Source organism: Suricata suricatta, chromosome 4 (assembly GCF_006229205.1).
Source record: "Suricata suricatta isolate VVHF042 chromosome 4, meerkat_22Aug2017_6uvM2_HiC, whole genome shotgun sequence".
NCBI lineage: Eukaryota > Metazoa > Chordata > Mammalia > Carnivora > Herpestidae > Suricata > Suricata suricatta.
The window spans coordinates 65,141,620-65,162,162 of record NC_043703.1 but is presented as its reverse complement, the minus strand read 5'-3'; the positions used below and the strand labels follow the sequence as shown (position 1 = coordinate 65,162,162).

The window sequence follows — 20,543 nt, the reverse complement described above, 5'->3', positions numbered from 1 at the left end:
GGAGAGGCATAAAACTGATGTAGCAAAATAAGTGGAGAGATTGTTTTATTCACCAGTATTAGCGATGACGGGTTAGGAGAGTGGCAATGCAACTGAAACAAGAGGACAAAATTAAAAGAGGTGAAGACTAACTTTATAGTTAGAATGATTGTAAGTAATTATGTAGATAAGTGAAAAATAGTCCCTTGGCCCTTAGGGATTTTTTTTTTATTTTTGTAAAATCTGACTTATTAGAATGAAGAGGAAATCTAAGTTATGGCATATGCAACTCAATGCACTTCCACAGGTTATAAAAAGAATATACCTACCAAGGTATTTTATTAGTGCATCTTTTATTTGACCATTTATATCAGCACATGACAATTTTCTACATCAGAGAAGCAATCACATTATTTCTGTGTGGATGTCCTATTTGTGATATCACTTATACTTTTGAGTTTATAATCCATGGAATTGCTAATCTGTTTGAAGAAGATTACACATTTATTATTAAAAACAACAAATATTTTCTAACTATGAGGTTGAAATTATATGAAACTGCTGATACTTAACTATTTACTAAATAATGGCAGTTTCATTTGGTTCAACTTAATAATATGATATAGTTATAGTACTCTTCTTAAATTTATTTAGATTGAACAGTTAGTATCCTTGACCTTAGATCCTAGTATCTGCTTTATTTATTATATTACTGATAAGTGAATCAATTGAAAATATCCTCCTCATCCCTGTGGATGATACCAACCTTGGATTGGTTAATATGAAACACAGACATAGAATTTTTCATTGCTTTGACATGGTAAAAATATAATCTTACAAAGGAAAGTGGTTAGATCTTTAGGGGAGTGAAATAGTGATTTAGTGTATCGTATGAACGGAATGATTAGGCACAGTGAACACTGAGGTCTGGTTGTTCATGATTGACACCTGCTAAACGTGTCATATCACCAGTGTGTTCAAAACAATGACAAAGATGGACGAATTTCTACTTCACTTTTTTCACTTCAAAAAAATATGGTGAATATAGGCTTTGATTAAAAGTATGAGAAAAGTAGGTTTATTCGATAGAATACTTAATGGTCTGTATCCTAGAAAGTAGGTACCAGTTATATGTAAAATATTTTCTGGGGGAAATATTCATTAATTATAATTTATACACACTAAGATATGAATACAAAGAATGAATTTAACTTAATTCTGGTGATATTTAAACTAGTTTTAACGAAGACCATGTAAAATACAACACTGAGCTGAGTAGCTAAAAATGTATTTTTAATACTGAAAATCTTTGAAGAAAAGAATAATTAAGTACTTATCTCAATATAGACAATTTTCTGGCTCAATATTGTAAGCTCAAACAGATGAATTAAGATTCATCTGATTATCTTAATATATTACAGGTCCATTCATTAACTGATTTTTCAGTAAATTTCCTATTCATTGTGTTGCAATCCAGTGTTTGTTTTCTTGTTTTGTAAGGCACACTTATCTAGTGATGAAGAAAATCCTATGTAATACGTAATGCAGATGAATGATGGCCCTGGATGTTTCCATGTTTCACTTGCTAATCATAATTTCTGTTACTCCTGAGTAGATCTTATGCCTTTGGTATCCCTAAGTTTGAAGTTATTTCTAGAAAATGGAAATTCTGTGGGAGTTTCTGATTCTGTATCTGAGACTAGTCTCATTTTTAGGCTGTGAGCTCTTCGGTTTTCAAGATTATTTTTTCTGTTGAAGGTTCTTTCTCATGATTTGCTGAGTAGTTCTTTTCCTGAAATGTATAACTTTCCTATTCTCATACTTGTTCTTTTTCCTTTTTTTTCCATTTCTGATCTTTATCTTTAAAAGTTCTAAAAATAGATTTCGATGTAAATACATATTTATTTAGAAACTTGAGGCTTTTGAAAAAAACTCATCTTCTAAAGGAAATAGTTAACTCTAGCGTTACCTAATCTGTTCTTCAGTTGAGTAATACACAAATAAGAGGCAATATCAACAATGTATTATTTTCTTTTTTAATAGTCCTTACCATTGTTTAACACAAAACAGATGTTACTAGCTTTATTTGTTCTCTTTTGTTAATGTTACTGAAATAATATAAAAATTGTACTGTATCTTCTAATACCTGATTTTTTGTTTAGCCTATATTACTTCATTTTAAAAATGTAAAATGACATTTTATTTTTTAAAAATAATTTAACACTGTAAAGCACATCCTAATTTTATAGTCACCAGTGCCACCTTCAAAGAACTTAAGTTGTAAAACTCTTTTTAAAAGAGTATAGTTATTATTACCCACGACTACCTTATAGAAAAAAATATTTACTTTTATGTTTTGCAGAAAACAAAAGATGAACATTTTTAGGCATTTATAAATGTTATAATAGATACAGCCCTATTCTTATATATAAGTATTTGAAGTGACTCTATAGGTTAGGTTAGGTGGGTTATGTGTTAGTAGAGACTTTTTTGCTCTAAGTAACAGAAAAATTCTCAAACCAATTAATGTAAAAACATAATAATGTGTTTGTTATAGAAATTTTATTAGGATAAGAGCAGGAATTGGAAAGCTAGAAGGGAACAACTTCACTTTCTCTGCTACTTCCTTTATGGCTGCTTTGTTCTTCCTTTTGTGTATAGACTCGTCATGTGAACAAAACAAGACTGCATTATACTTTCTGCTTTAAGTACTTTTCTAATTCAGGATCCCCTAAAGTACTAGATATTGTTTCTCAGAGCTCATTCCAAATGCTCAGGAAAGAGAAATAATTGGGCAAGTATCTATCCATGATCCAATTAGCTATAAACAGGAAAAAAAGGTCATCATGTAGAAATGTCAGAGGCAGTTCTAATAGAGGGGGAAATATGGCTTCACTAAGCACGTATCTTAAGATAGAAAAAATGGTTTTTTAATGGGCCTGGAAGGCAGTGTTTATAAGCACCGAATCACATCAAATGTTTGAGTATTTATTGGAAGACAAAGTTTAAAGAAAAATTTGTAAAATATGCTAATTTTTAATTTTTCCCAAGAATTTTCAATCCTGAAAGGTACTTTATATTTTTTATATTTATGGTTTATTTGTAAAGTATATAGTGCTTCCATTTTTAATATTTGTGAGTGCTTAAAAGGTAATTTATTTCTGTATTTTTTTAGAGTAATCTACAAATTATTGGCCTCTAAAAGTGAAAGTATTTGGGTTCAAGCTTTGAAGGTTCTGGGATACTTTCTGAAGCATTTAGGTCACAAGTAAGTTGATGTTTTTCATAATTAATTGTGAAAATATATATTTAAATTGTATTTATTAGTTTCATATTTAACATAACATGAAATTCAACTTGAATATTATTACAGTGGAAAAGAATAACTTCCTATGGTAAAAGTTGTGAAAATGTTTTATAAAAGTATGTTTATTAATAGTAGATTATAGAACAAATTTACAATATAAGTAATATAGTTTATTTCTATTTGAAATAAAATACTATTCATCTTAAGATATAATAAAATATTTCATCAAATCAAATAAAACACATACAGATATGATTTCAATGAAAACTTTCCTGACACAGGGAGTACAGTGTATATGAGAGCTGCTCTTGGCTGACATGCTGAGCCATTATTGTATTATTTGTATTTTTTTCTCACATTGAGGCCTATTGGTTACTTTTGTGTTTTGAAGATCCTAGAATATTTCTTTTTTCCCCCAAGCCTAGAAATTAGGTACTTTTTAATGTCACTCGGTAATATAATGAGAATTTTTCATGTTATGTTGTCCAGTGCAAAGTTATTCTTTGTAAAATCCATTTTCTATACAACTGAGCCCAAGAAAGTATCATTTAACTATTGCTAGATGGGGTTCCTCTCAGAGCCTCACTGTTGCCATTTCATGTTGGTGTTTAAATTTTCGAAGTTTATTGATAACACAGATGAAAAGTACACAAGATCCAGGTAAAACATCTCTAACATAGTAAGTAGTCTGGAAGAATAGAAATTATTTTTATTTTGGTACTAAATTGGTAGTCAAGTAAGGGAGACTAGCATATTATAAATATAGGGAATAGTTCAACAAAGGATTGCAGGAAGGAGTTATGCATATATGAGGAGCTATAATTGTATTAGTTGATTGAATACTGGGAGTGAGAAGCATATGTACTTTTAATACTAAAAGGACTGTTCATCTAACTTTGGTTAAGTAAAAGAAATTGACTAGGAGAAATTACAGGATTCTAGCCCTAGATGCAACCTCTTAAAAATATTTAAGAAGACATATTGAAAAATATAGAAATGTGGAAAATGTAAGCAAAACTAACCAATAGAGGGACATGTGGCTGGGCTAGTTGGTTAAGCCTCAAGTCTTGGTTTCAGCTCAGGTCATCTGTGATCAAGCCCCACCTTGGGCTCTGTGCTGACAGTAGGGAGCCTCCTTCGAATTCTTTTCTCTCTCCCTTCCTTCTCTATATGCCCCTCTCTGGCTTATGTGTGTGTACTCGCTCTCTGTCTCTCAATCTCTCTCTCTTTCTTTCGTTCTCTCTCTCAGAATAAATGAAAAATATTAACATTTCATAAAAGAAAAAAAATCTAACCAGCAGATAAGAATACTCACTGGAAAAATACTGATATAGAGTACATAATATTTGCGATTAGAAATTTACTGTTAAGTTTAAAAAGTAAAAAGTGAATTACTTCTGAGGAAAGAGTACTACTAAGCAGAATTTCAAGAAGTTGGAAGACATGGTAGAATAACAGAAGTGTTAGATCATGGACTAACAGAACTTTGGAGGAAAGTTTCTATTTTATTCTTATTGAAAAAAAAAACTACCATACAAATAAAAATGAAATCAGAAGAAGCTCAAAGGAAGATAAACTGTGTGGCTTCTATAGTAAGATACAAAGAAGATAAAAATGAAAACAAGGCAAATAACATGAGAAATAAAAGAAATATAAGAGTTTAGAAGAATCAGAGAGGAAATGATAGCTATAGAAAGCATGAAAGTTCCAGTAGTGGTGTAAATTGAGTTCCCAACTATGAAAAACAGAACAATGGAACTAAACAAATATTTAAAGCTGTAAGTTAGTGAAGTCCTAATATAAGATTTTGCCATCCATTTTAAAAGATCATTCTGTGTACCAGGGAGAATTTTCCTAGAATGGTCAGCACAAAAATTACATTTAAATATAAGTAAAGAATCCTTTTTCAGAATTGTGCAAATAAGGGGAACATTTGAATCGGCCTTTAGACTTTTCTACAACATATTTTAATATAGAACACTATAAAGCGACAACTGTGATATTTAAGTGAAGGAAATGGGAGCCAAAGTATCATTTAGGTAAAAAGGATGATGCCAAACAATTTTTAAACATACAAGGAATTGTTTTTCTGAATAATTATTGAGAAAACTGTTGGCGACAAAGCTCAGCCAATTAGGATAACTGGACAGACTCTAGGTAAGTACTGCTGGTGAACACTGAACTAACCTAACTAAAACTAAGACTAAAACAGATGTTTGAATTAGAGTGACTGAACAGAATTTACTTTTATATGGCCTAATAATGTAGAAATGCTGCACTTACAATGAATTGGGAAAGGACTGAGGAAAGAGAAAGTAGAATAAAACCAGAGAGTCAGAGCATATCCATTAAGCTGATGAATAAAATGCTAGAAATACAGGCTTATTGAATAAGATTTGATGGCATAGGAGAGATGAAAATTAAAAGTATATTAAATTTATCTTTGCTCATAATAGGGAAATACATAGAGGACTTCTTATTCCTTTATGGTTACAAAGATAAGAACCTTGATAATATTTATTATAATGCTTTCAAGATATTAAAGAACTGTACAAATAAAACTAAGAATAATACATGCAATGGAATATTTAAAAATCTATGAAAGTTAGGAAGCAGTACGTAAAATGTGACATATACCAAACATATGCCATAAAAATTAATGTAGAAGTTCTTGTAAATCATCTATTTTAAGAAAAAAAATCAGTTGATCACAGTAGTAAAACCCAGCTCTATTTACAAGAAATATGCAAAAATAAAGTTATTTAGAAAGGCTAAAAATTAAAGGATAACTAAAGGTTATACCATTTTGTACAAATGAAAAAAGCAGGAATCATGATTTTAATATTGGACAAATTAGAAGTCAAGCTGAAAAGCAATAAATAACATAGAGAAAGATACATAATGTTAAGGGGTTAAACTTTCATAATAAAGAAATTATAGGATAAATAATACAATTACCATTAGTTTAAAATATTAAAACAAAGTTTAATTCACCTATCCTGGTTCATAAAAAATCCAGGGGGAAAGTAGTATAAGTAATAAGGTAAATCTGATTAATATAGTTTGAAATCTGTACCATGTTAATAAAGAAAAGAACCTCAAGTCTATGGAACATTTATAAAAATTTGACATGGTATAGTAGTCATCAAATAAGAATTCCAAAACATAAAAACAAAACAGATAATAGTCTTTTATTTAAAATACAGGAAAATTAGAAAATTGGAACAATGTCAGAAACCAGTTTCTTTTACCAAGCAATTTAAAGCTTATTAAGCAACTTTTGTGTCAAAGAGAAAATACAAATGGCATAATTTTTTAATATTTTATTAAAATCATTTTATTTTATTATTTTATTTTATTTTTATTTTATTTTATTTTATTTTATTTTATTTTATTTTATTTTTTATCATGAGTGTACTCTTTAATCCACATTCCCTATTTCTCCCATCGCCCCTCTGGTAACTGTGTGTTTATTCTCTATAGTTAAGAGTCTGTTTCTCGGTTTGTCTCTCTTTTTTTTCTCTGCTTGTTTGTTTTGTTTCTTAAATTCCACATATGTGAGATCAGATAGTATTTGTCTCTGACTTACTTTGTTTAACATTACTCTGTAACCCTATCCATATTGCAGATGGCAAGATTTCATTCTTTTGTATGGCTGAATAATATTCCATTGTGTTTCTGTATCACATCTTCTTTATCCATTCATCTGTCAGTGGACTGGGCTAATTCTGTAGACTGGCTATTATACATGTTGCAGTAAACATAGGGGTGCATATATCCATTTGAATTATGTTTCTGTATTTTTGGGAGTAAATAACCAGTAGTCCAATTCCTGGATCATTGGATAGTTCTATTTTTAATTTTTTGAGGAACCTCTATGCTGATTTCCATAGTGGTTGCACCAATTACATACCCATCAGCAGTGCAAGAGAGTTCCTTTTTCTCCATATTCTCACCAACCCTAGTGAGGTGATGTTATTGTAGTTTTGACTTACGTTTTTCTGACAATGAGTGGTATTGAGTATCTTTTCATGTGTCTGTTGGACTTTTATATGTCTTCTTTGGAGAAATGTCTATTCATGTTGTCTGCCCATTTTTAATTGGATTATTTATTTCTTGGTATCAGGTTATATCAGTTTCTATATATTTTGGATACTAATCCTTTATCAGATATGTCATTTGCAAGTGTCTTCTCTCATTCTGTAGGCTGCCTTTTAGTTTTGTTGATTGTTTCCTTTGCTGTGCAGAAACATTTTATTTTGATGTGATCCCAGTAGTTTATTTGGGCTTGCCTCAGGAAACAGCATATCTAGAAAACTGTTGCTATAGCTAATGGTGAGAGATATTGCCTGTGCTCTCTTCTAGAAATTTTATGGTTTCACATTTAGATCTTTAATCAGTTTTGCATTTGTGTTTTGTGTATGGGGAAAGATATTGGTCCAGTTTCATTCTTTTTTTTTTTAATTTTTTTTAACATTTATTCATTTTTGAGACAGAGACCAAGCATGAGTGGGGGGAGGGCCAGAGAGAAAGGGAGACACAGAATCTGAAGCAGGCTCTAGGCTCTGAGCTGTCAGCACAGAGCCTGATGTGGGGCTCGAACTCACAGACTCCAAGCTCATGATCTGAGCCGAGGTTGGATGCTTACCCAATTGAGTCACTCAAGTACCCCTGTCCAGTTTCATTCTTTTGCAGGTGGCTGTCCAGTTTTCCTAACATTTGTTAAAAAATGTTGTCAGTGACCCATTGAATATTCAGTTCTTTGTTGAAGATTACAAAATCATTGTGCAGAAATCTATTGCATTTCTATAACAATGAAACACCAGAAAGTGAAATTGAGAAAACAAGTCCCTTTATAATTGAACTAAAAACAATAAAATATCTAGGAATAAACATAACAAGAGAGGTCAAAGATTTATACTCTGAAAACTGTAAGGGGTGCCTGGGTGGCTCAGTTGGTTAAGCAGCTGACTTCAGCTCATGTCATGATCTCACAGTTTGTGGGTTCAAACCCCATGTAAGGCTCTGTGCTGACAGCTAAGAGCCACGAGCCTGTTTCAGATTCTGTGTCTCCCTCTCTCTCTCTGCCTATCTCCAGCTCATGCTCTGTCTTTCTCTACCTCCCAAAAATATATAAGCATAAAAAGAAAATGAAACTATAAAACACAACGAAAAAATATAAGAATACACAAAGAAATAGAAAGACATTCCATGTTTTTGAGTTGGAATAACAAATAATGTTAAAATGTCTGGTGTTGGGGTGCCTGGGTGGCTCAGTCGGTTAAGCCTCCGACTTTGGCTCAGGTCAGATCTCACATTCGTGGATTCAAGCCCCGCGTCAGGCTCTGTGCTGACAGCTAGTTCAGAGCCTGGAGCCTGCTTCCGGTTCTGTGTCTCTTTCTCTCTCTGCCCCTCCCCGTCTCATGCTCTGTCTCTCTGTATCAAAAATAAATAAAACATTAAAAAAATTTTTTTAAATGTCTGTATGACCCAATGCAATTTACAGTTTTAAAGCAATCCCTATCAAATACCCAGAGCATTTTACACAGAACTAGGACAGACAACCCTAAAATTTGTACAGAGCCACAAAAGACCTCGAATAGCCAAAGCAGTCTTGAAAAACACAAACAAAACTGGAGGTATTATATTTTAGATTTCAGGTAATATTACAAAGTGGTAATAATTAGTGGTTCCCAAATGGCTCAGTTGGTTAAACATCCAACTCTTGATTTTGGCTCAGGTCATGATCTCACAGTCCATGGGATCAAGCCCCACATGGGCTCTGTGCTGATAATGCAGAGCCTGCTTAGGATTCTCTCCCTCCTTTTCTCTCTGGCCCTTCTCCACTTGTGCATGCATGTGCATTCTCTCTCTCTCTCAGTTCAGTCAATTAGTCAATCAATAGGGGTGCCTGAGTGGCTCTGTCAATTGAGCGTCCAACTTTGGTTTGGGTCATGATCTCGCGGTTCATGAGTTCAAGCCCCACATCAGGCTTGCTGCTGTCAGCATGGAGCCTATTTTGAATCCTCTGTCCCATTCGCTATCTGCTGCTCCCCTGCTTGCACTCTGTCTCTCAAAAATAGAACATTTTTAAAATGAAAAATAAGTAAATAAACATCTAACAAAAAAATAAAGTGGTAGCAATTAAAACAGTATGATACTGGCATAAAGTGTAGACACATAGATCAGTGAATTAGGACAAAAAATTTAGAAGTAAACCCACAATTATAAGGATAAATAGCAGAATTAAAAAATCAACTTTCAAAAACCTATGAAATACAGCCAAAGAAGTATTTCCAAGAATAACCATAGTCATAGAATGAAAAGGAAATACAGAGAAAAATAGTTAAAATGTATGTTAGGGAAGGAATAACCAAATAATGGAAGAAAGTAATTAATAAATAGACAAATAGGAATTTAATGATTCAAGACACAGAAAATCACTTAAATGAAAGCTAATTTTTTAAAAATCATGACATAAATTAATAGGTCATCATTAAGCAACTCAAGAAAGGACAAAAATATGAATGTATAAAATATAATTTCTATAATTAGTATACAATCTGAGAAAATTAAAAGAATCTCACATGATAATTTTGTGCAAATTTCCCTAAAAACTGGTAACACAATCTAATGGAAAAAGAGGAAAAAGATGTGAGTGAATGGTCAGTTTATAAAGGAGAATATGCACGGCATATAAACATTTGAAAAGAATGGAGCCCTACTTGTGTAAGAGAAATATAACTGGAAAGTAAAGTAAGACATCATTTTCAAATATTAGACTGACAGAATTCTCGAAATCCCACATTCTGTGTTTGTTAGCAAGGTTGTTGGGGAGAGCAAGCATTCTCGCACCTTGGAACTTAAATCAGTGAAGTTCCACTTGGAATGCAGTGGTAATTTTGATCAATGTCTGACGAAATTACAAATACATATACTTTTTAACACAGCAGTTTATATCTTTTACACATGTGAAATAATGGTTCTTTAAAGTTATTCATTGTTGTGTTGTTTAGAGTTGTAAGGATTAGGAGAAATCTTAAATTTCTATAATGGGTGATTTGTTAAAAAATGATGGTTCATTCATTAAATAGAATACCATGCAGTTGTAAAACAAAACTAATAAGTCTCAGTATATTGATATCACAACTACATTGTTACATGATTAAAAACAAATGATATAGAGAAGTATGTATTTGATTTAATTTTGTATAAAAAAGAGGAAATAAGTATATTTAATACTTTCTACATTACATTAAGAAAGTCTAGTACAATATGTAAGAAACAGGATATTAAAAACTGTGGCCCCTAATGGGGAATTGGTATATATATGTATATATTACCAATTATACACATATACATACATGTAATTCATTGGCTCTCAAGTTGGCCTGCATTGGGTTGGATCGTGGCTTAGCCACACATTTCCTGAATTGTTTCGGAAATATCCTTGAGCCTCAGTTTTACCTCGATACATGAATAAAACTATACTGCTTTTTTCACTGAGTTTTAGGGATAAATGATATAGTAGATTTAAAAATATATCACAATATGATGATTTAAATATTTGGCAAAAAGCTAACAGGTACAATTTAATATGTAATTCTGATAAAAGCAGAATGTATACTGGGTATAATAAGATATTTATCTTAAAATAAAATTTAAGCATGAAATACTAGTAGCATTTAGACCAGCAGTAAGATAGTTCTACTATATTATTACTATTAATTATTGTTCAAGATTTCAAACAAATGAAACACATAATATTAAGGCAGAGGAAATAATATTTGTAAAGGGTTAACTTATATAACTAAAATCCTAAAAGAAATTTTTTTTAAATGTTAAGAACTGAAATATCACCCAAACTCAGGGTCTTATTTGTGTCTGTCAGTGAATCTGAGTTAGGTCCATGGATGAAGCTACACTGAATTCTGGTGCAGTGGTCCTTTGTAACACCTAGTTCATAATTTCTGTCAAGTGCCTGGGATACAGGTTGTGAGATAATCTGTATACTTCCATTGTCAGTGGAACTAGAGATAGGCTTGACATCCATCATGAAAATTGAGAAGGCTGTTCCAAATAACATATGCACAGCTTCTCCTTTCTCCTGAAGATGGAACTTAAGTAAATCCTCTCTCCCTGAGTGTGAGATGGACTTGCTGGCTTTTTTCCAAAGGGTAGTGAAAATTGGCAGTGATTTTCACTGTTGATTAAGTTTAACATCAGCAGTTCTATGTCATGTTGATATCACATATTCCCTGATATGATATGAGAAAGGCACTTCATGTCTGTGGTATTCCTCTAAAAGAAATAATAATAACCCCAGTCTAGTCAAGAGAAAGCATTATACATCCCCAAATTGAACTATATTCTACAAAATACTTGACCAATACTCTACAAAAGTGTCAAAGGACATGAAAAACAAGGAATGGGAAACTGCTGCAGAGCAGAGGAGTTTAATGAAAGGTGGTGTTCTAAACTGTATCCTGAACAGAAAAGGATATTAGGGAAAACAGGTAAAATATTAATGGAAATCTGTAGTTTAGTTAATAATGTTATACTTATATTGATTTCTTGGTTTTGACATATGTATCATGATTAGATAAGATATTAACATAATGGGGAAGCTGCCTGACTAATACATGGGTGCTCTTTATACTATCTTTTCAACATTTCTGTAAATCTTAAGTTTCCAAAATAAAAAGCTATGTAAAATTGAGAAACTTAACTTGGATGTATGCTTGAGTAGAAAGCTAAACTGTTCTTTCACGGAAGTGGTCTGATTATAGTTATCCTTGGAATGGAATCTAATAAATGGTTCAGATAGATGATCAGAATGCCCAAGCGGCTGTACTATAAAATACATCTATGAAAATTTTAGCTTATAAAAATTTAAAAAGCTATGTTATTGAGTGTTCATTGTGGAAATTAAAATTCTCAACCAAGTATATTTGTCTGACATCCTGACTTCAAACCCTGTAACTTCTGGGTGATTTCTCCAAGTTAATCACACTCACAATGAATCAACTTGCTCTCTGTAGTGTTGACTTTAGGCCTGACAGTTGTTTACCTTAATCCTTTCTTTTTCACCTAGTTGAAATTGTTCCAGTTTTACTGGCAGAACCAATTGTCTGTTAACAAAAAGTAGTGATGTAGGTTCTGGGAGTCTGAGAAGTGGAAAGAAGTTTCCTTCCCATGTATTTCAACGTCTAAGCTATTTGGCTTTCTTCAGGCAAATGTTGGTTCCTATGTGTACTTGGGGTAGAAGCAGAGAAAACAAGACAACTGGTGAAGGGTTTTCTCTCCCATGGGAATGAGAAACAGCTGAAGAATTATGTTAGAAGCCTAAAAAAAAAAAAAGACTTAAAAAGCAAATTTTGAGAGATCAGTTTTCTCTCCAAGATCTCTGCCTCTTATTTTTCTCTTCTATGCTCCCCCCTTTCTCCTGAGGAGTGTTAACATTGGTTTCTATGTAAGTGACCACAAGAAAGCCAATGATGGGTCTTCCCTGTCCTCGAATTTGTGAGAGTGTAGCAATATTGGAGTGCCATAATGCTGGCTCCAGGACTTAACAGCAAGCTAAGTGTATACAACAAATCAGTGTACTTACATGGTCTTCTGCCTTACATCACCTTCAGGGATCCCATCATGTAAAATTCACAGCACTGAGATCTGACCTCAGCTATGTAAAAACGAAAGATAGCAACTCATTAAAGGCTGGTAGCCAGAGATACAAGATAAGAGAGAGTTATCAAACTGTGTACTCACTGAAATAGAACTAGTGATGGGGGCTATGGTGGAATCCTTGAATTTTATTTTTAAAAAGAGCATTTAAGATTGAGGTAGAGAATCAAAAATGATATTCTGCCTCATTAGCTCATGATTTGTTTTCCAGTTCATCCAAATTAGTGGACTGAAAGTTCCCAAAGCACAGGCCAAAAATATAAAGTGAGAGAAAAGAGAGAGAAAATAAAAGACTAAACATGTGAATACAAGTACTTGTAGGAGGAAAATAGTGGGTAAAACGATATCCTGAAATACCTTGTACTACTAAAAACTTAGGAATTTTGTATAAAATACAACAGAAATCCTCAGTTAACATAGGCCTGTTTTCATCAGTCCTATTCAAGATTATATTAAACAATATATTGACATTCATAGAACATTAAAAAGTGTTTTAAGTATAGAATATATTATGGGCTGGGCTATGAAACATAAAACAAGTTTCATAAAAATTAAAAGAATTGAGATCAAACAAAGTGTTTTCTTTGACCACAACAAAATTAAGTAAGTAATCAACAGTAGAAAGAGGTTTGGTAAATTGCTCGATAGTAGGAACACTTAAGTCAAAGAAATATCAAAGCGAAATAGAAAACAGTTTGATTTGAATAAATCCACAACATACACATATAACCAGGGCACATAACAACTTACTGACTTTTCATGCATTGCTGATGGGAATGTAAAATGCTCCATCCATATTCCCAAAGAGTTTTCTAATTTCTTAAAAAATGTAACTCCTACCACATACCCTGGCAATTCCATGCTTGGGTATCTACTCAGGAGAAATGACAGCATGTAATGTCCACAACTGGACTCGTGCATGGATGTTCTTAATACCACTATCCATAATAGTTCAAAACTGGAAATATTCCAAAATTCCATTGATTGGTAAATGGATAAACAAAGTATCATATGCCCATACAATGAAATACCAGTGCACAGTTAAAAGGAAACAAATTACTGATGCATACTATGACATTAGTGAGTCCTAAAAATCATTATGCTAAATGAAAGGAGGCCTGATGCAGAAAGGCATGTGTTACATGTTTTCCTTCATGTGAAATGTCCTTAGTGCAGATTAGTGATTATGTTGGGCTAGTGTTGGGAGTAGGAATTGACTACAAGACACTTTTTAGGGTGATGAAAATGTTGGAACTGGAAATTGATGATAATTGCATGACTCTATAAGATTTTCAAATAATTACTAAATTATATACTTATAAAGTATGAATTTTATGTTTATGTTGGTGAGAGAAGCTGCTGGTAAAATGTGTTTACACTTTGATGACAGAAGTATGAATGTACATATTTTTAGAGGTAATAAATTGCACAGTCTCATAAAATTAAATATAAAAGCTTTTAACCCCCATCAGTTCAGTTATAAGAATTTATTCTAAGTAAATAGTCATGGATATATATCAAAGATTTACCTAAAAGGGCAAAGTTTTGTTCATAGTAGAAAAAAAATCGGAAATAGCATAAATGTCAACAGTCATGAATGGATGTATATACTACAAACTTATATTTAATGAATGAAAATTCAAGACAGGATATATTTTTGGTTAACAGGAAAAAAACTATAAATTACCTTATATAGAATTATTTTCATCATATTGATGTCATCTGTATTTATCATCTATGTTTATATGCATAGAAATTAATCTAGAAGAATGTAAACTGATACTTTATAATGATTTTCTCTTAGTTATAGAAATTATGGGGTCTTTAACCTTTGTCTTATTTCAACATACTGAGTTTGTTACAAGAAGCATTCTTTGACTGTCTAACAAAAAAGGCTTGTTTATTTTGTGAAAAAGAAAATTGGATTATGTTTTCATTAGAATGTTTAGTAAGCTAATAAATATTTTATTTGTATGACATTAAAAGGTTACTCTTTTTTTAAAAAAAAGATTACATTCTTAATCCAAGTGGACAGAAATCCTATAAAATTCAAAGGGTAAAGCAAATAGGCACTGAAGCCTGAAGTCTATTTAGGTCTTAAAGTTAAGTAGGTTCAAGATGTTAGTTTCTCTAGTATATACCCTACTGAAGCCTTTCTGAGCAGAATGCATGGAGTTGGGTCTTTCATTAGGGAATCTGTGGGAAACAAAATCATGTGGGGATCCTTGGGAACAGTTCACCCACACTCTACCTGAGATCATGGATTTTGGCTCTCTCTTCACTGCTGTGCAGCAACTCTTACTGGTAAACGTTGTTTTAAGGCAAGCTGCAGGAAGCAGCTGGACCATCTCTTCTCTGGCATATGCAGAGCCTTCTTCAAGTCCCCACGAAAGGCTAGACCATAGCTGCTGTGTAGACATTTACATTGTAGAAGATAATCAGGAGGGCATGAACTTCTTTAGTAGCTGAAGTTATACTGGTGCAGGTAAGAGATTACTGCAAATTCCTAATTAGGCTATTCCAGATAGCCTAATTTGGATAACTTTTCCCAGCTTCATGTATCAGAGAGATATATTAAGAAATACACTTTGGCATTTGTTCTTTCTTGATTAGGGAGCAAATGAAAGTTTAAGCCCTCCTTATCTTGGGTGTAGCCTGAATTGGAAGAGATTTAAAGCCTTCCCCTCTATAATCCCATAAAATCCATTAGTCCTGATTTTTTTTTTAATGACCAGTTGACCTTTTTTCAATCTTGTTTAAGTGTTTTGCAAACACAGCCACAAGACAAATGTATGCCTAACCTCTTGGGTGTAGGTTATTTTGCTGTTTCCCTCCCTGGACTGAGGAGAATTAGGTAAGGGGAAACAGCTGCCTCTGTGTCTTTTGTTGACAGTTTGGAGCTTGGAGGCTGATGTTAGACGAGAGGATTTCCAGGTGAGTTGTACCCAGATAAATGGTTCATTCTTTGATTTCTGTATCAATGAAAGTAACCATGGCTGCTGCAGCAGACAAACAAAATTTTAGTTCCTTAACAAACTGGTAGTTTCTCATTCATTGAAAATCCAAATGGGTGTTTTGCAGCAGGCGATTTTCTTGCAAGCTCTGATTTAGAGAGCTGGGCTGCTGCTTCCGTCTTGTCCTCCCTGTCTTCATGACGTGGCTCCTGTGTTTCTGCCTTGGGGAAAGAGCATGGGAGACATGCATGAATGCTTTTCTGTTGGCCAGGCCTGAAAATGGTTCATGACTTTCCTGCTCACATTCCACTGGCTACAACAGTTAAGTGGTCGCACCTGACTGTAGAAGAGGCAGAAATTGATAGTATAGCTGTGGACTCAAGAAGAAAGGAATAAGAATTGGTGAATACCCAGTCAATTTATATCATAGTTGTCAGATCTGAACAGGGAACAATAGCAAATCAAGGTAAGAAATGAAGAACCTTGGGTTGAGAGTCAAGAAGATCTAGATCTTGAATTCTAAGAAAATGACACAAGCAAGAAGCTTATAGCAATTCCCTGAGTTAGAACTAAGTGTCATAGACAACCTTGAGTACAGCCTTCTGTTCTGTTTATGGATTGGTGGGGGGAGCCAATAGCAAGTGACTAAGGAATTTTTTGTGTGTTCTCTCCCTGTCTCTCTCTCTCTCTCTCTTGGTTTAAATCCAATGGCAAACCACAAATACAAGCAATAATGAGCTAAGCATCTGGCTCTTGATTTCTACTCAGGTCTGCTCATGGGTCATGAGTTTGAGCCCTGCATCAAGCTCTGTACTAACAGTGAAGAGCCTGCTCCAGATTCAATCTTTCCTTGCCTCCCTCTCTCTCTCTCTCTCTCTCTCTCTCTCTCTCTCTCTCTCTCTCTCTCTCCCCCTCTCCCCCCCCTCAAAATAAATAAATAAACATTTATAGACTTTAAATTTAGACAGAAAAGATTGAAAAATTCTGTGGTCTCTGTATATGGGGAAACCAATAATTTTAAACTTGATAAAAATAACTCCTAGTTAATTAAAAATTTGGAAATAATAGCTGTCAGTGTCTTTATAACATTTATAATTTGTTTCACATATTTTATGAGAAGTGTTTAAGTAGTGTTTTAGAACTTTAGATGATAGCTATGTTGTAAGTTATTTTACTGCAGATGGAAGTTAATAAAAATAATTATTTGTATGATTCTGTATCTGCTTAGTAGATTGTACTTTCTAAACCCAAAGTCATGTGATTTGATAATCAGATGTATTTCATAGTATTCTGTTTTCTTTCCCCCTTTTTCTCCAGGAGAAAAGTGGAAATTATGCATACTCATAGTCTTTTCACTCTTCTTGGAGAAAGGCTGATGTTGCATACAAACACTGTGACTGTTACCACATACAACACACTTTATGAGGTAAAAACAAAAATGTGTGATGACAATTTAAAATGTATTTAGTGGAAACCTTGTATGTAATTGGGATCAGTAGTTGGTCAATTAATCAAAAAGCCAAAAAATCTTTATTTTAAAAAATAAACACATTCTTACATTCTAAAATTTTATTTTGAAACATACCCACGTACATGAATTTGACAATCTTTTTATGTTGGTCCAAGGTCTTTTCTTTTAGTATGGGTTGGCTAATTGACTTTGTGCACAGTTTTCCTGACATAAACCACACTTATGTATTCTTTCTATCTCTGTCTCCTTTTCAACTACCAACATTAACCTAGAGTTGATAGTGAGGTAAAGTATAGGTTAGAATTATTTGTGAAAGCAGTATCTCAAGAAGCAGCAGATTTCATCATTTCAATTCACAGATCCCTTTCTCCTCATTTCTACCACATGGCCATATGGCTTGGGTTTGTTTTCTATGAGATACATGTACTGCCTTCCAAAATAGCTGTTTTTCTTTCTTAAGGACCAGTAAAATATGAATAACAATCCCTTTGTTAACCTTAAAACCTTAATTCTACTAGCCTGCAACTGCTTTTCACTAGCCCTGGTTCTTTTCTCTAGCACAAAGATGAGCAGACTACTAACACCCACCTTTGTGTGGCTAGGAGCCAAGGCTTGCTTTTCTGTCTTTACATGGTTGAAAATAAGCAAAAGAAAAATAAAATATGACATATAAATATGATACAAAATTAGTTTTCAGTGTCCAAAAATACTTTTGTCAGAACGCCCCTGTGTTCATTCCTGTACATACTGCCTGTGGTTGCTTTTGTGTCACAGCAGCAGTGTTGAGTAAGTGCAACAGAGCAAGTTTGTCATGTTCTCGCCAGACTTCACGTGCTGCTCTGTGCACTTCTTACCACGGCGTGCAGTAACTTGATAGTGTTTCACATCTCACAGGTATTTTGAATCTAACTTTTAATACCAGTACATAACAGAATAAGAAAAGTGGACTTCAGATCTCACACTTAGAAAATACAGTGGAGTGTGAATTATTTTGTTACAGATTTAGATGGCAAAGCATTTTATCTGTTATACAAGGACACTATTCTGCATTGCTGCTAACAGATTAAACACTTGTAACAATATCCTTTTTTTTAATTTTTTTTATTTTTTTGCTTTTTATTTATTTTTGAGAGACAGAGAGAGACAGTGCAAGCAGGGGGTGGTCAGAGAGAGGGAGACACAGAATCTGAAGCAGGCTCCAGGCTCTGAGCTATCAGCACAGAGCCTGACGCCGGGCTTGAACCCATGAACTGTGAGATCATGACCTGAGCCGAAGTCGGATGCTTAACCAACTGAGCCACCCAGGCGCCCCTGTAACAATATCCTTAACTCAGAAAAACAATAGTCAGAAAATATAAAATATCATCATTGTAGATTTCCTTCCCCCCCCCAAAAAAAAAAATGAAATGAGAAACATTGAGGAGGGCAGTTACTGAAATTCTGAATGGAACTGTACTACAGTTTTAAATTCACATGGAACAAATTCACACCCCTCTAATACTGCATTGGTTTCATCTAAACCACAGTGTATCTCAGTTCTAGTTTTTGGATGGCCCACAAGCAGAGGATAGTTTTTATATTTTTAAATGATGAGAATAAAATAAGAATACTTTGTGATGTATAATTTTATGAAATTCAAATTTCTTATTTATAAATAAAGTTTTATTGGAACATAGTCATGCTTATTCATTTAGTCTGTGAGTGATTTCATACCATAATGACAGAGTTGAGTTGTAGGAGAGACCATATGACCCACAAATCCTAAAATATTTTTTATCTGACCTTTCTGTAAAAATTTTGCTGCAAAGATAAAATTCTCTCTGCTGCAAAAGAGAAATGTCTCTCCCCTCTGTTGTTGTTATTAAAAAGTACATTTAAAAAAAATAAAAAATAAAAAGTACATTTTAGGGGCGCCTGGGTGGCTCAGTTGGTTAAGCGTCCAACTTTTGGTTTAGGTCATGATGTCATGGTTTGTGGGTTCAAGTCCTGCATTGGGCTCTGTGCTGACAGCTAGCTCAGAGCCTGAAACCTGTCTGTGGATTCTGTGTCTCCTTCTCTCTCTGACCTTCCCCTGCTCATGCTGTCTCTCTCTCAAAAATAAATTTAAAAACATTAAAAAAAAATAAAAAGTACATTTTAATCTGATATCAGAATGAACATACATTCATTATAGAAATTTGGAAAATACAGAAAAACACCAAAAACGTTTACTTTTAGTGTCTCCATTAGTACTGAATTATATATAAAGTTTTTTTCTCAACTCACATACACATAAAGACACACATAGAAAAAAGCTCATGAAATAATCATCCTGCACATAGCTTTGTGTTCTCCATTTTCCACTTAACAACATACTGCAAATATTTTTATTACAAAATGTTTGTCCTAGTTGGGAAGGGCCAGATAATGGATATTTTATAGGCTTTGTGGCAGTCTTAGTTGTCTGGACTGCTGTACCAGAGTACAGACTGGGTGGCTTACGAGCAACAGAAATCAGTATCTCACAGTTCTGGAGGCTGGCAAGTCCAATCTCAAGGCACTGGCACACTTGGTGTTTGGTGAGGACTCACTTTATGGTTTATAAACCGTCTTTTCGCTGTGTCCTCACATGGCAGAAATGTCAAAGGAGTTCTTAGATTTCTTTTATAAGGGTCCTAGTCTGACCTTCATGAGGGTTCTGTAGCCCAAAACATTGTCTGAGAGGCCCCACCTGGGGATTGGTTTGCCGCATAGGAATCTGTGGGGACACAGCCATTCCGTCCATAGCAGCAGGCCACATGATGCCTGTGGGACTGCTCAGCTCTCCAGTTGTGGCTCAGAAGCAGTTGTAGACAGTGTGAACCAAATGGGTGTGCTGGCCAATTACAGTGTTGTATCTGTTTTATTTTATATCTGTTTACAAAAGCAAATGACATCCTGGATAGTATTTTGACCTCAGATCTGTAACATTGGTTTCAGCTATTTTATTTCATCTTTTTTTCTGTTTTATATTATTATCAGTAAACTTAAGAGTAAATTAAAAAACTCTTTTGGCTGCTATGTTTCTTTTATTTCTAAGCTTAATATTACAACTTTGTGTTATTCATCTAATTACATGATTTGTAAATGCTTATTGTCCAGAACACTGCTTTGTGAGTTACAGTAGTTT

At 33.6% G+C, this 20,543-nt stretch overlaps 1 protein-coding gene across 1 annotated transcript in view; it reads left to right on the top strand.

The window, feature by feature from the left end:
• NBEA (neurobeachin) overlaps window positions 1-20,543 on the top strand; it is a 655,079-nt gene that overhangs the window by 168,288 nt on the left and 466,248 nt on the right. Inside the window, exons 17-18 of the mRNA XM_029938475.1 lie at window positions 3,155-3,247; window positions 17,242-17,350. Of these exons, the coding sequence (XP_029794335.1) occupies window positions 3,155-3,247; window positions 17,242-17,350 (202 nt within the window). The remainder of the gene's footprint in view (window positions 1-3,154; window positions 3,248-17,241; window positions 17,351-20,543) is intronic.